We start from the raw sequence: 17,145 nt of genomic DNA, 5'->3' as shown, positions 1-17,145 counted from the left end.
GAAAGTGCCTACTTACAGTTTTCCCTGAACGTTGAAATTGTTCCTAGATCATCCTATTACATTGTCCATGTGCAGTCGTGTTTAAAAACATCGTGACTATTTCTTCAATTCCTACGTACTTAGACTTTTGTAAACCATGTTCCTCCAATTTAGTACATAAGAGGTGAAAAACATCTTTATCCATTCTAAACATTTCATGACATCGATCATCATGCCCATTCATAACGCCTTGTACCTATAAATTTCCTGTCTGCTCACTAGTCTTGCACGGTTGTTTAAACATATACATTTCACAATAATGACTAACCAATGCACCTACTGCTTCATATTGTGTTAATTCCTCATTAATCATGGATAACCGTGTTGAATGGTTATCTTCATTTAATCATGAATCGTTATTCCAATTCTGCAAAGTATCTTCATTCCATGGTGAATTATTATTCCAATTAGCCATTTTTGGAATTAACCCTGTAACTGTGGTGACAAGAAAGTGTAAGCATCATAAGGACTACACTAAATAAAGTGTAAATACTTTTCATACTACAAATAGAAAAACCAAACGCATAGATGACAGGTAGAAATTAGCGTAAATATATTACGTAATCATTAATAAAGTTCTTACAACAGGCTATATCAGTTTAGGTTAAAACAGCAAGTAGTTCAAGTTAACAAGTGCAATAATAACAGTAAAACAACTAAGTCCTAAACTAAATCCTAATCTATAGGTTCCTTCCATGTATTTGGGTCTAGTGCTGCCAGTATCAACCACGCCAACAACTTGTTTCTACCATGCATAAACCCCAAATAGGCTCGCCTAGCCTACCTCAACCGCATAGGCATCTTGGCACATACATAATATAGTTGATTGTCACCATTAAGCTCTTCAACAGTAGTCAAGTGTGCCAAAACCTTATCAACTAGTTGGGAAACTTCAACCAATGCTGCTGCTCACTTGTCAGAAGCAGCTGCTATGACACTCAGGCTATTAGAAATTTTAGTAGATACAGTAACTTTTTTCTTTTTTTTTTCTTCTTTGCATCAGACGTCTCACCCCTCTTCCTCTTTCCATAGGTTCTTGAGCCACTTGGTCCAGTACTCACGGGGTTGTTTAAGTTGCAATCGACGAAGTTATCTGTGACCCCTACACTGGCTGTTGGGTCAACACCAAAATTTTCATCCTCACTGTCCCCTGACCCTTCCTATTGGTCCAGCTCAATTCTATAAACATTCTCCTCCTCTTCTGTGTTAGCCTGTGGAGCAAGTGCCGGCTGAGGTTGTGAGGCTGATGGTACGTACATATAGTCTCTCAAAGCTACAACATCTTTAAATATTTTCACCAAATCTGATACAAACATCAACCCCTGATGTTTAAATTTTTTGAAATTGGAGTTCACCTACATTAAGATAATTAAGCGGAATCAAGTAATGTCTAAACTGATATTTGAAATTAAAACTCAATCAACACAAGTAGTTACCAGTAATTTTCAGTGCCACCACTCATTGGAGGCCAACACCTTATTTGTGACTGCATCATAACCAATGCCAGACTCTCCAAACATCAGTTGTTCTCACAACTTCCATTCCTTTCTCAATATGTCAAATATATTTTTTAGTTGTTTCTTGTCATAATTTTTCCCACTCCTTTCCTTAAAATTCTTTTCAATTTTGCTCCATCCAGGCCTTGTAAACAAAGTTCCTTGTCGTTCCTTTTGCACTATTTGCTCGACACAAATATCGAAAAATTTTTTTGTCATGTACGGGTCCCATATTGCTTTTCTTTTATCATAATCCATTTTTCTATACAAAATAATATAACTATAAGACTGATTTAAGCAACCAAACAAGCAACCATTATTCAAAATAATTTCCCACATCAAAACACAAATGATGTTCCAACTAATCAAAAGGAAATGTAATCTAAATATATAAATTCAATGAAAACGCATTTAAGTAACCAAAATATATATTAGTTCTGTTTCCTTTTTTTTTTTTTTTTTCCAACAAACCTTTCTCTCCTCATGGATGATGGCCTGATAGAAGGGGAAAAAAAACAGGGAGAACACACTCTTTCTATCTCTGGCTTCCTTACTCTAATAGTTCAATATTCTTCTTGCAAGTTTATTACTTCGGCTCTGTCTAAATTTGTTTTCATTTCCTATTGCATTCTTCGGACGGAATAATATTTTTATACGTGTGAGATGCATTCTTTATTTCCTGTTCATAATTAACTAGCTTCAGGTTTGCACCTCTCATGGATGATTCCAATTTTTTAATGACCAATAGTTGCTCATACTATCCTTCTTCTTTGTTTTTTTTCCTGTTAGATGCTAATACCAACAATTGCTCATACAATTTTTTCTTTCTTGTTAGATGCTCATACTATGGAAGATAATTTTTAACATGTGTTTCCACCTCTCTAACCTGTGTTTTTTCTTTTCCAAAAAAACTCTCTCATTTTGCACGAAATATGTGATGGAAGAAAAAACTAAGGGACACACGGCTATTTACAGACCTTTGTATTAACGTAAGAGCAAAAATCCCAACAAGTTCAGTTTCTAAGAGAAAAATCCATACTTGAACAGATTATATGCAATCGGATTAACATCATCATGGTTGTTTCTTTAACTCTACAAAGAAGGAACCAGAAACCGTGAGTACCTAGCTTAACCAGACAAAACACAGCTCGGAAGAATTTGCAACCTTTACAACAGCTCAACTCCACAACAATTCAATAGCTCGGCCATTACATGCAACCAGAGAAGGTAGAGGAAAAGAGAAGAAGAAAAGAACAGAGATGCTGAATGTTATGTACCAGATCCGAAACTATGGAGCTTGAGGAAGGTAGATTAGACTCTGTTTTGTACTCTTCGGCCGAGATATACACGGGAAAACTCACCCCCAAGCTCAGACGCCGGCCACCACAGCTATTGGAGGAGTCTTCAGATCTGACCTTCGAACACCTTTGGACGACCGATGAAGCACGCAGAGAAGCTTCACCCACTGGACCGAACACAATGCTCAACTCACGTCGGCCAATGGACAGAGAATGGCAGAGTTGTGACGGAGCTACAGCAACGGACTTGACTGCACAACGTCTTCTCTCCAGTGGCGAAGCTCTGAGCTTTATGAATGAGGAGAGGCAGGAATAAATGAGGAAAGCCAGCAATAAAAAAATAAGGACATAATTGGAGGAAGGAATAAATGATCATTTGACAAGAAAATAATTTTCCTAACGGTCCAGCATAAGCACAATGCAATTTTAAAAAGCTCTTCCCTTGCAGCTTATTAAAATGCACGATTGAAGGCGCGATTTGGAGCTGAAATGGGATAGCCCAAAAGCTGTCCCAAACACCCTCTCTTAACCAATCAGGCTTATCATCTACTTAAACCTCCTTTTGGCCCGCAAAACGCCTATCCAAACAGGCTGAATGTCTCATTTGGGACACTGGAATTGAAGCTAGAGAATGGAAAGTGGAACTGAAACCAAGAAATTAGACTGGCATGGTGGAAGCCACTTTCATGTGGAACCCACTTCCATCTGATAGAAGTGAGTTCTTTGGTTAGACAAAGCAATTGAGATGGATTTCATGGAAGTGAGATTTGATTACTATTATACCCTCATATATTTTATCATTTGACAACTTTGCCCCACCTAACCTATGTCTCTTTCTTCACTCTCCATCTTAGCCTCCCTCTTCCCCACTTACGATGATAGTGAGATACAGCAACGACAAAGGACGCATCTACGATGATGATTTTATTGATTAACGAACCTTCCCTCTTATTCATTCACGTCGCAAATGATAACCTGCAAGTATCTAGGTTCTTTGATTTCAAATTCAGATCAGGTCGAGCCTTCAAGTTCGACCTCAAATGCGACGGTCACTGGTGACCCTCGCCTTTTTGTAGGACGATGCTTGACTAGCGACCCTCCTTCCTTTCCTCTGAATCTCACTCTTATCCCTTAAGTTATCGCTACTTCTCAACCTCCTCGCCTTCCTTGCTCTCCTCTAGCATGTTAAACATGAGTTGGATCTCAACATTCCTGTCCTTTTTGTGATTCCTTAAGTTATTCACGCGATCTCAACTCCCCTCCCTTCATCTTCTTCGATTTGTCTCTTTTTGGCCCTTTATCACTCCATCTTTGCATCTTTCATAGATTGGGATTGAAGATGAATTTTTTTTAATCTTTTCTAGGTTTGATTTCAATGAAATCAATCGTTGCCAGATTTGTTTTGTTATTTGGATTGTGGATGAATATGGGAAGAGAGTTTTTTTTTTTTAGTTGGGACATTTTGGTACTTTGATGATATAAATACTAATATAAATTAACAATAATACTACGTTTTCATGGCCAAACCAAACACACATTAAAACTCACTTCCTTTTTGCTTTTATTTTCACTTCTATTGAGAACTCTTTCATTGTACCAAATAGGACATAAGAGAAATGAAAATGAGAATTGAGAAATGAAAAGAAAAAATTGCAAATAAAGACCTCCTAATATATAAAATTGCGATTTTGAGCCTTTAATTTGGAAAATGATATATAAAGACCGGGTCCCATATTGCAAATATGAAATTTTGGTGAAATATCTGAAATACCTCTCAGTCAAATTATGATTTGTTTTGCTAAAGTTGTCATTCACTAAAATGAACTTGTCATTTCCCATAGTCAATTTGTCATTGGTATATCCTCAGTCAAGTTGTGATTTGGTCTACTAAAGTTGTCATTTGCTAAAATGAATTGTCATTTCCTATAGTCAACTTGTTATTTGGCTAATGGGCATTCTAGACATTTCACCAAAATTTTATATTTTTAATATAGGACTGGATCTTTATTTGTTATTTTCTAAATTGAGAGTCTCAAATCACAATTTTCCATATTAGAGGGTCTTCCTTTGCCAATTTCCCAAATGAAAATGAATTGGACAAAATGGCATAGGAGAAAACTAAAAAGTAACCTATATGACCCGTCCAATCATCGGGCCAAACAGGTTACACCCGACTAATGCCAAGCTAACTAGGTCAATCATTTTCTAGTCTAAACCTAACTATATAGGGTGTGTTTGAATTGACGGTGACAAGATTGACTTTTACTTTATTTAACTTTTTTAAACATGAGTTAAGGTAAAAGTCACCTAGTATAGCGTGATTTATGTTATGATTGACATTTGTAGAAAAGTTAGTTTGACAAACTAAAATTCATTTGGATGGAGTGTAGAAAAATAAGTTTAGATGTAAAATTATTGAAAAAGACATAAATTTTGTTAACTAAATATGTGTATAATGTGATAATTTTAAAAGAAATATTAAAATTAAAATTACAAAAATAGTTAATATATTATTGAGAAAATTTGAATATACTAAATATAAGATCTCAATCCATTTTATCACCAATATTTATCTATTTTACCCCCAAATAATTTCCATAGTGATTATACATATTAAGGAGTTTTTATTAATAGATAGTTTTAATACACTTGATTAAAAAGAATATTTTAAGCAAAATAACATCAATTTATTGCAAAGAACTTACTTAGTTAATTTTATTAATATCCTCAAATTAGTTATTTAACTCTTATATTAAAAAAATGTAGTATCAAATTATTGGCTTTATTCAAGTAATTTTGTCTTTTTCCATTACCATCTTCTCTCTCTCCACGTTTATGATGGCAAAAGCTCAAAAAATTAACTTCAGTCTTAGTGCCTGTTTGGGTCAGCGTTTGCTGGTCCAAACATGGCTTAAAATTAAAAATAAGCTTGATTGACATATTGGGTCTGTTAGGCAAAGCTTGCAATGTATTGGGCTTATTAATTTTTAAACCATTTGAATGCCCGATTGAAATAAGCTACAAGAGGGAGCTTATGATTATATCATAATAGCTTATTTTGTTTTGCTTTATATTTGCAATATTTTTTTCATTTCTATGATGTTTTCAAACTTAATTCATTCAATCAATTTCACTTCTTCATATTAAATTAATTTAAATTTATCGTATTATCTCAATTCATTTTTTTTCATGTTTCGCTTTATATTTAAAATATCTTTTATGATTTCTCCAAAGTTTTAAAATTTAATTCACTCATTAAATTTGACTTCTTCATATTAAATTATTTTAATTTCATTCTATTTTGTGAAATCATTTTTTTTTATTATGTTTCATTATTTATTAAAATTCAAACCATGTTATAATCAAACTTACTTTTATTCAACCATAATCCAAATAACTTTTTATCCATCTCACTTTTACAAACTAACTTTTCTAAACTCTAATCCAAACATAATTCAGTTTATCTAATTTAGCTTTTATCCAACTTTATTTTTTTAAAAACTACTTTTCTAATCACTAATCCAAACGAACCTTAAACTATCTTTTTACCCAAAAGCTCATCTTTGCAAGAACGCCCATCCAAACATTTATTTCAACATTCATCTGCCAGCAATGTGGGTTTGCGCCAATCCAACGCACGTTTTCCATTGAAAACGCCGATCCAAACATGCGCATAATCTCCTGTAATTAATGAACTCCAGTTCATTGAGAGAGAAAAACATTCCAGGGCTCATTGTCTTTTGTCACAACTCCCAATCCACTTGCTAGTTTTACCAGCATTTTCCTGGAATTTTTACGGTCCATGTCTTTTCACTGAAAAATTCTGCCAGTTTGTGGAGTGAAAAAAAAAATTGCACCGGACCGGATCCTTTTTTTAACGGTGGAAAATCAAGACAACTTAATGCTATGGGGAATATTTTTGGAGGCTATGGTATGGTGCGTTTAAAGAACGCTAATAAAGTAGTTTGATAAAAAAAAAAAACAAATAAATAAGTAGAGTTATTGGGTGTACTTGACCAGTTAGCCGCTGATCATTCTCAACTTACGTCCCAATCTCATCAAAATATTTTTGTTTAATCTCTTTATATTACGTTAATCAAGAACCAAACCATATCATTTCTCAGCAAGCTAAAAAACTAGGACTTAATTAGTTTCAGGTTGCTGCAAAACTACTGAAGGTTGAAGCAAGAAACTACAATCAGATGGATGCAACCATTGCTTTAATGCTCATAGAAGCTGTATTGATTTTGCTGGCTATAGCAATTTCTAAAGCCTTCACATTAATCGCTCCACTTCATGATAGGTAACATCTTCTTTACTATGGTCCCCCCCCTCCGCTTTATATTCTTGTTTGTTTTGCTGATAATAACGCAATATTTATTCATGGTTCCTTCCATTGTAGTTGTCATCAAGATGTTGTTGCTTCGATTCCTATGGTTTCTTCTCCTTCTCATATCATTGTTGCTCCTCCTGTAACCAAGTATGACATCTTTCTTAGCTTTAGAGGGGAAGACACTCATGACAGTTTCTCGAGTCATCTCTATGAAGCACTATGTGATGCAAACATTCAAACTTTTATGGATCACAAGCTCCACAAAGGAGAGCATTTCTCACCAATTCGTCTGAAAACAATAGAGGAATCAGAGATATCTTTGATTATTTTCTCCAAACATTATGCTTCTTCAACATGGTGTATGGATGAGCTCGTTCATATTATGAAATGCAGGGATAAATACCAAAGGCTTGTTATCCCTATTTTCTATGATGTAGATCCATCAAATGGTCAAAAACAAAATGCAAGATTTGGAGATGGATTTGCTAAGCTTAAGCAGAGATTTAAACAAAACCAAGAAAAAGTGCAAGAGTGGATAAATGCTTTGATCCAATCAGCAAATCTCTCTGGGTGGGATTCAAAGAATATCAGGTATGGCTTTTGTTCATTTCATTCTTCTCTTAAATTTTCTTTCTTTGGGCATTAAACATATCATTTTTTTTAATTTACATTTGTGCTAGGCCTGAATCGAAACTTGTTAAAAAAATGGTCGAAGACATTTTGAGCAAATTGAATCGCAAGTCATCCTTTCATTTGGAAGGACTAGTTGGAATTGATCATCAGATTCAAAAAAATTGAAAAGCTACTAAGTGAAGCTCGCGTTGTGGGAATATGGGGTATGGGTGGTATAGGCAAGACCACTCTTGCTAGAGCCACATTCGAGAGGTTGAAAGCACAATTTGAAGCTTTCTCATTTGTTGGAAATATAAGAGCACAAATAGCAAGGATTGGATTGGATGAATTACAAGAAAAATGCCTTAAAGAATTATTAAAAGATGAGGATATTAACACATCCAATTTAAGATCCACTTTTGTTAAAAGTAGGCTTCAGCGTAAAAAAATTCTTCTAGTACTTGATGATGTAGACAATTCTATAGCCATTGAAGGTTTAGTCAAAGCATGTGATTGGTTTGGGGAAGGAAGTAGAATTATTATCACATCAAGAGACATGCAAGTACTTAAGAATACTTCTGCATCTACAACGTATCATGTTGTGGAACTGGATCACCACCATGCCCTTCATCTCTTTAGTTTGAAAGCTTTTAAGCAAAATGAGCCATCAAAAAGCTATTTGGAGTTATCAAAGTGGGTAGCAGATTATTGTGAAGGAAATCCATTAGCCCTAGTAGTGTTGGGTTGCTTTCTTCAGGGTAGAGGAAAAGAAGAGTGGGAAAGTGCTTTGGAAAAACTGAATCAGAGTCTTCACCAGGACATTTTTTAGTGTGTTGAAATTGAGTTTTGATGGACTTGATGACGCACAGAAGAATGTATTTCTTGACCTAGCATTTTTCTTGAACGAAGCATGGAAGATTTCTCTGGATTGCTGCACGTATTGAGATAAGTGTACTTAGAGAGAGATCTCTCATTTCAGTGGATGAAAATGGTGATATTGAGATGCATGCTCTTCTAATGGACATGGGACTTGAAATTTGTAGGCAACAACTCATATCTAACCCCGATGTCTTGCCCATAACCTGCCCCATTTAATGAGCTACCCTACCCATTTAAGTCCGCCCATTTATAATCTTTTAATTGAATGAATTGGACGGGCTTAAATGGGCAAAAAATTACTGGGTTAAGGGCGGGTTAGCGGGTTATGGGCTCCTTACTCACCCCTAGCACTACTAGAAAAAAGGCTTTTAACGGCGGTTAAAAGTGGCTTTTAACGGCGGTTTTGAAGGCGTAGTTGTTAAAGGCGACGTTGAAAGGTAAGGAAAACACGGCGGTTTTATATTTAACCGCCGTGGAAAAGGGTTTTAACGGCGGTTATATGTATAACCGCCGTTAAATTTTTTTTTTTTTTAAATTCTGCGAAATTTTCGTGTTTACCACCCTGCAGTTTACAGCTCCAAACAAATGTAGGCAGTGCAGATCACGCAAAACAAGATCAATTAGCTAGTTAATATACAGCAATGAAATTTTTTTTACACAATTCGAAAATAGGGGAACCGGCCAATATAATAGAACTAAGTGGTTACCAAGGAACACGTATTGGCTAGGTCCGACAATTCTGAAATAGAAGTAACTACTTCTTTGTACAATGGAAATCATGAACAATATAAGAGGGAACCGAGACAAAGCATCTAACAATGAATTTTTTGACAAATAACCTATCTATCTATTTTAAAGCTAAATTTCAATTTTTCTACCAATGTTGTTGACAAAGTGTCCCTCATCAAGTTGATGTCATCCATGAGATATGGCGCAGTATTTTGAAATATCTGTTAATAAAAAATAACATAGTAAACTTAGTCAAAAATGTGAAATAAATTGAAGAACGTCATGCAACGTAACTCATCTTTACCTCGTCTAATTTCTCTGTCGTTGCTGTCTCAATTATGTCATTCATATAGCGGATGACATAATATCCACACTCAACATGTCCTTGTTGACAACGGTACTAAAAAAATAAGATATAAAATTGAATATTAGACATTATTGATTATAAACATTAACTTTAATTCATCAAAAAATGTTTAAAAGTTAGTTCAAAACAACATATACCTGTGGAAGAATCCATGTTGGTGCTTGTCTATTTTGTTTAATCGCCACGACATTAAAACTATGAAAAGCCCTATCAACATTATAAGAGAAAATGATATTAGAGCATGCTTGTATAAACTTCACAAGTAATAAATATATAAATAAAAACTAACGTGTCGATGACATCTTTGGTTTCTTCGGATGGACTTCCACAGAGTGAATCGAACCAGTAAACTTTGTTGTCAAAAGGGGCACAAACAATTAGAGTCCAATGATAACTGCAAAAGGCAAACCATGTTAATTATAACCCGACACATACAACTTGTATATCTCAAATACAATAATACACTTACCCTTCCACGTAAGGTGCAAAATATATTAGCTTTTTGGTCTGACTCATTGCGGTCATAATGTAGATTGACCTTGCTTCCACAGTATTAAATTCTTTCTGCACCCTTTGAGGACACATAAAGCCATATGTTCTTTCAAGTCCTCCGTTTCGACAGATTTGATTAAAATGCCTGTTGTTCAAGTAAAAAACATTAGGACATGCATGAAGTATAATATGTAATAAGAAAATGATATTGTAACTTACAAAATAGCAAGCTGCATGAAGGCTATATCAAGCTCCTCAAAGTTGAGGAACTGAACGAGGTCCTTCTTGTCAATGGTGAAGTCGTATGTTATATCTGAACCCACAACCCCCAACGGCATCTTGAAAGTCACAGGCTTATCCATGTTTGGCACCATGGAATGAAGAACCTCCAAACTGGAATACATAAGCGCAACATCACTAGGAAGAGGCAAGAGTACAGGATCAGATGATGCGCTCGTTGTGGCCTTCTTTGCTGCCGCCTTCTTCACTATTGGCTTTGTAATAAGTCTCTTTGGCCACAAAATGAAATGTCCTTTAGCTTGGGCCAAGAGTCGAACCTCATCAGTAGGATTAGGCACTGGTGTACCCCCCTGACCACGAACAATCCTCTCCACTGTCACCCTTGCTTGATTGCTCGGAATTTTGTTGCCGTGAATCGTTGTGCCCATGAATGCTCGACCATTAGCAACATGAACAGGTGAATTTTCATAATCCACATAGAGAGAACACGGCATCCCATTGTCTTCGACAGGGTCAGGGCTAGGGTCAGGGTCAGACACTGTCAGTGGCTGTGTCTGATTATTACTGCCCTTTCCGCTTTTTATCACAGGTGAACCCTGAAACATAATATGAAATTAGTTAAGAAACATTAAATAAGTTTAAATGGATCAAATGAATCTTTAGAAGATTTAAAAAGATGTGTGATTATTACCTGGGAAGGTTCAGATACTCGGGGCATCTGGAATCCGCTCGTACCCATCATCATCAAAGTCTGTTGAAACTTGGCATCGAATTCATCACGTATCTTTTGCATCTCTGCCATGTGTTGTTGACTTAGTTCAGCTCGAACTCTCTCTGTTTCTTCTTGTAGTCGTTGGTCGAGCTCCTCTTTAGATACCATGTTAGCGGAGGATGATCTGGTGCTTCTTCGTGAAGCAGAGCCAAAAAATTCTTTAATACCAATCCCTTTAGTGGCCAAGATATCCATCCGTCCTTGAGGGATGAATGTACCTTGAGATAGTTGCTCCTCAAGTGTATCCTATATCATTAAAACAACAAATTCAATTTAAGATAATTGAAAAAAACAATCAATGAAGCATAATTCTTAAATATTACTTACAATCCTCTCAGCAACAGTAGCAGACTGTGGAGTAATGTATTGACCCTTTTTAATCCTCGCCGCCTTCCATTTTTCTTGGCGAGAAGGACGCTCAATGGATGGCATGTAGCCAGTAGGATCTGAAGCAGCAGCCATCTGTGCATTCTTCAGTCGTTCCTCCATCATACTTCTTTCCAACCCACCATACCCTGCACGAGACATGGTATGTGGGTATACATTCTGCTCAGATATTTGTTTGTTCTTCTGACTCAATGCCTATGACAATGAAACCAAATCGACAAAATTAGTTTAGGTAAATAAAATATGACCTGATTAAAAATTAAGTTTGAAGAAACCAAACCTGAAATGCGGGGTCTTCACGTTGCTTCACAAAATTCTCCCATGCCTCATCGCTAATAAACTGGTATCGTTCCTTAGGATGCACACCCTTTCTTTTTCCATTAATATACTGTGTTGTAAGCATGGACTTAAAATCCCTCCACCGTTCAGCAATTTGCTTCAACAGACGGTCTCTCATTTGTTTAGTGGCAGGAATATCAAATGTCAGCTGCATGCAATACAATAATAGCATAGAGTTATAAAGTAAATAAACAACTATAATTGAAACAAGTAGAGAAAACAATGCACAATATACCAATATATCCTCCCAAAGGTTTTTCTTCAAATCTTTGTCCACCTTCTTCCAGTTAGGAATGTCAATGCTAATTTTACTGCGTGCGAGATAACCCACATAACTAGTAAATTGAGCCCCATCCTTTCCTATAGGCTTCAGATCATCATCAAATTCCACTGTAATCCTCGTAGGCTATGTGCTCTCATCACGTAAAGCTAAATGCCTCATATGGGTTGGCCCTCTACCCTTTCTCCGACTAGTAAAAGAGTTGTCATCACCAGAACCCTGTTGACCGGATCCGTCCATTTCCTGTTTAAAGAATAAGGAATTAATAAATGTAAGAATAAAAAATATCAAGTTAATATAAAACACTATATTATTAAGTATATTTAGCAAAAAAAAATATCAAAAAATTCATTTGAGGCTTACAACGATTATCCTCCCAAATTCCTTCACAATGATCATCTCTAACAGCATAGTCATCATCTACCAAATCTAATTCAACTGCTTTAGGTCGAGTAGCTGTGAAAGGCGGGGTTTCATCAAGATTAAGCTCTAAGTCACCATCATCTCCACCAACTCCTTGCCTTTTACCTTGAAGCACGATAGACAATTTCTTTTTTGCTAGATCGGGAACGAAGAACACTTGTTTTGCTTGACTTGCCAAAATAAATGGCTCGTCTCCGTATCCAAACCTCTCAAGATCGACCGAAACAAATCCAAATTCTTCATCCACTTGCACAGCATTACTATTAACCCACTTACATTTGAAGACGGGAACTTTAAACTTGGTATAACTAACCTCCCATATCTCTTCTATTATTCCATAATAGGACATTGCCGCCAACATTGGGTTTCTGTCTTTAGAACTAGCAAAATGCATGGCTTCCGCTACTACCATCACCCCACTATTCTGCATAGTACTCTTATCGTCTTGGGTTTTTGTGTAAAAAGAATAACCATTTATATCATATCCACCCCAACACAAAACCTCAAAAGAAGGCCCTGCAGCTAGCCTCTGTATTGTCTCAGAAGGATTGCCATCTTTTAACACTTCTCGCTTGAACCACTCTGCAAATGACTTATTATGTTCATTAGCTAGTTGCATGTCACTCTTTCTTGGATTCAAGTTCCTCAGCATATTCTTGTGAGCATTTAAGTACGGCAAAACTTCATCCGTGTTGTTTAAAATGTATAGATGTGCCTGCATTACAACTTCTCTTGACATAGACCTCACTATGACACCCCGTGTTCCCTTGCTTCTTCTCCCTTGATCATGTCGAGATTGAGGAAGACCAACTGCCTTTACCCTGTCAAGATATGCGTTACAAAACTCAACTGCCTCCTCAGCTACATATCTTTCAACAATTGATGCCTCAGGCCGATAAGGATTCTTAGAGTACCCTTTTAGGATTTTCATGTATCTCTCAAAAGGGTACATCCATCTTAAACACACAGGGCCACAAAGTCTTATCTCTCGCACAAGATGAGCTATCAAGTGGACCATAATATCAAAAAATGATGGAGGAAAATGCATTTCCAATTGAGAGAGGATCACATAACCTTCATTTTCTAATTCATCCAACTCAGCAGGATCAATGACTTTGCTGCAAATGGCACTAAAAAACATACAAAGTCTTGTAATAGTATTTCTCACATCGGTTTTCATAATGCCTCGAATAGCAAGTGGAAGTAATTGTTGCATCAACACATGACAATCATGAGACTTCATTCCCGTTATCTTCAAATCTTGCATTGAAACAAGTTTGCTTAAATTAGAAGAATAACCTTGTGGCACCTTAATAGTATTGACAAAACCACAGAAACTTCTTTTCTCTTCTTTTGATAATGTGTGCGCAGCTGGATGTAAATAAGCCCTCTTACCATCTCTTTCTTGTGGGTGAAGGACATTTCTTATTCCAATTTCGACTAAGTCTCGTCTTGTATTGATTCCATCTTTAGTCTTTCCACTTATATGCAAAAGTGTATCAACAAGACTCTCACATACATTCTTCTCCACATGCATCACGTCTAGACTATGCCTCACATCAAGACTTCGCCAATATGGAAGATCAAAAAAGACAGATCTTTTTTTCCATATATTTCTCTCACTGGCAGTCTTCTTCTTCTTCTTCTTACCGAAGACCACATTAATTCCCTCCACCCGCTGATAAACTTCTTCTCCAGTTAATGGTCTTGGAGCCATTTCATATTCTTGTGAGCCATTAAATGCCTTTTTCAATCTACGGTAACCGACTAAGAAACCTTCTGTGACCAAGATATACTGTCTTCCTGCCATGTTTAAGTTGCATATAGTGGGTGCCTTCTTCACATATCGGGCATGCTTTATGCCCCTTAACACTGTATCCAGACAAATTTCCATATGCTGGAAAGTCATTTATCGTGGTGAAGATCATGGCACGTAAATTGAAGGTCTCTTGTTTATATGCATCAAACATATCAACACCTTCCTCCCATAATTTCTTCAGATCCTCAATCAAAGGTGCCAAATACACATCAATATCGTTTCCCGGTTGTTTTGGCCCCGAGATCATCAAAGATAGCATGATATACTTTCTTTTCATACATAACCAAGAGGCAAGTTGTAAATTACGAGGAGCACTGGCCAAGCACTGTGTGTGCTACTAAGATTACCATATGGGTTAATTCCATCCGTACAAAGCCCTAGCCGAAGGTTTCTTGGCTCGCCACCAAATTGAGAAAATTTTTGATCTATTGTTTTCCATTGAGGAGAATCTGCTGGGTGACGAAGCTTTCCATCACATATTTTCTCATCAAAATGCCATCTCAAGTTCTTTGCATCTGTGGCATTAGCAAATAGACGCTTAAATCGTGGTATTATTGGAAGATACCACAGAACCTTTAAAGGAGAACCTTTGGTCATCTCATTATAATCACCATCATCTTTCTTCATTTTGTATCTTGAAGTCCCACATTTAGGGCACTTATTCAACTCTTCATAATCATTTCTGAATAATATGCAGTCATTAGGACACGCATGTATCTTCTCATATTCCAAACCCATCGGACACAAAATCTTTTTTGCCTCATACATTCGTTTCGGAAGTGAATTCCCTTTGGGAAGAATATCACTCAGCAATTCAAGCAATTCCGTAAAACTAGCATCGGTCCAACCATTTCTTGCCTTCAAATTCATCAGTTTCAATACAGTTGTCAATCTTGTGTAATCATCTTTGCACCCCGGGTATAAAGGTGTCTCTGCATCACTACACAAAGTTTCAAAGGTGGAAGAAAACTGTGTAGAGGATTCAGACCTTATATCACGAAACATATCCGAAATTCTATCACCAAAGTCTTCATTCACAACCTTCTCATTTGCAGACAGTGTAGTCTTTCTAATTTCTCCATGCCATATCCAATTTGTATACCTCAAATTTATCCCATCACAGATAAGATGCTCTTTTATCTCAGAAATACTCCGTCGACTATTGTTTAAACATTTGACACAAGGACAATAGTACAATCCATCTCCTTTACTAGGGGCATTTCTCTGAGCAAACTCAAGAAATTTTTCAACCCCATCCTCATATTCCTTGCTAATTCTCCTAGCTTTCATCCAACTACGATCCATTGTTCTACAGATTATTTAAACAATACTTTACTATCAATCAAAATTCATAACGAAGGAAAAAACACAAAATAACTAACAGATTATTTATCACTAAATTCTTATATTTATTACAAAAAATTATCAAAAATTCGAAATAAATATCAAAAAATTATAAAAAAATTTAAAAACTTCACAACTAATCAACTCCAAACATTTAAACATATTTCTAATACAGTATGTAAAAAGAAATTAAGGTTTTCTCACATCTAATGCCTACCAATTAATACCAATCAACGGTTCAACGACATAAAAATGCAAAATGAACAATAGAAGCTAACCACAATGTAAAACTAACAACCCATTTCATATATAACAGATTTTCATGGCTAAAACATTCAACAAACCAAGAAAAATTGAAAAGAATGAAAGAAGAGGATACTCACAGAGCAGAGAAGCTTCAAACACGAAATGAGGCGGCGGCGGACGGCGGCGACGGCGGCGGACGGTGGCAACGAACCGGTCTTCGATTAGATAGTGGAGGGTAGGACCGGTTTTCGGCGGTGGACCACGGCTGAGCAAGTACCGATGGAAATGGGAGGAGCGGTCGACCACAGCGGAGTGCGACGCACGGCGGCAAGGCTCCAAGGGCTCAATGGAGGAGTTTAAACAGTGGGCTAGAGGCGGGAATGGCCGGTAATGGCAGTTTCACGGTGGTGGGGCAGAGGGGGACCATGGCGCACTGAAGAAATGAGAAAGAAAGTGAGGAGTTGAGCGGCTGAAGGGGGTTTGAAGAACACACTTTCCACGGCGGTTTTCAATAAAACTGCCGTGGAAAGAGTTTTTAACGGCGGTTCTTTAAAGAACCGCCGTTAAAAATACTTTCCACGGCGGTTCTTTAACCCTTTCAACTTATTTACAAAAATGCCACCGCGTTTTTTTCCACTTCGTTTTTCTGCTGAACCGCCATTAGTTTGCGACGTTAAAGGTCTTTTTTCTAGTAGTGTAGGCACGTCTTTGTTTCAGCTTTTATGCCAAAATATCACTCTCTTGTATATCCATTGCTTTGTTTGTTATATTCTTGGCTAGCCTTCTCTTTTCAGTTCATTTAATTTGAGATTTGTTCAAATAGACCAAATGTGACTGATCGTTTTTTTTTTTTATTTTTATATGTAATCGTTTACCCGTGGTGAATAAAATTGTCTTTTCATACACCGAAAAAAAAAAAGCACCTGTTTCGGTCATATATAAATCTCCTATTTTTCCGTCATTAGCGAAATTCAAGATTTAAATGTTTGGCAATCTAACTTACTTAACAATGCTCTTTTATTTCGGCAATTTTCAAATTTAGAGAAAATT

The 17,145-nt window shown here is 36.5% G+C and overlaps 1 protein-coding gene across 1 annotated transcript; it reads right to left on the bottom strand.

Annotated features, from left to right (window-relative positions):
• Nucleotides 1-591: 591 nt before the first annotated feature.
• Nucleotides 592-14,087, bottom strand: LOC114714357 (uncharacterized). Its single transcript, XM_028899089.1, has 3 exons — nucleotides 14,082-14,087; nucleotides 2,813-3,100; nucleotides 592-1,394 (listed from the first exon to the last, which is right to left on the bottom strand). Exons 1-3 carry the CDS (start codon nucleotides 14,082-14,084, stop codon nucleotides 1,200-1,202), a joined length of 486 nt encoding a protein of 161 aa, XP_028754922.1. The 5' UTR covers nucleotides 14,085-14,087; the 3' UTR covers nucleotides 592-1,199.
• Between the last annotated feature and the right edge of the window lie 3,058 nt (nucleotides 14,088-17,145).

Source organism: Neltuma alba, unplaced genomic scaffold (assembly GCF_004799145.2).
Source record: "Neltuma alba isolate B1F8T4 unplaced genomic scaffold, ASM479914v2 tig00011499_pilon, whole genome shotgun sequence".
Classification (NCBI taxonomy): domain Eukaryota; kingdom Viridiplantae; phylum Streptophyta; class Magnoliopsida; order Fabales; family Fabaceae; genus Neltuma; species Neltuma alba.
Note: the sequence above shows the minus strand (reverse complement) of the source record. Positions and strands in the feature narration are given on the sequence as shown.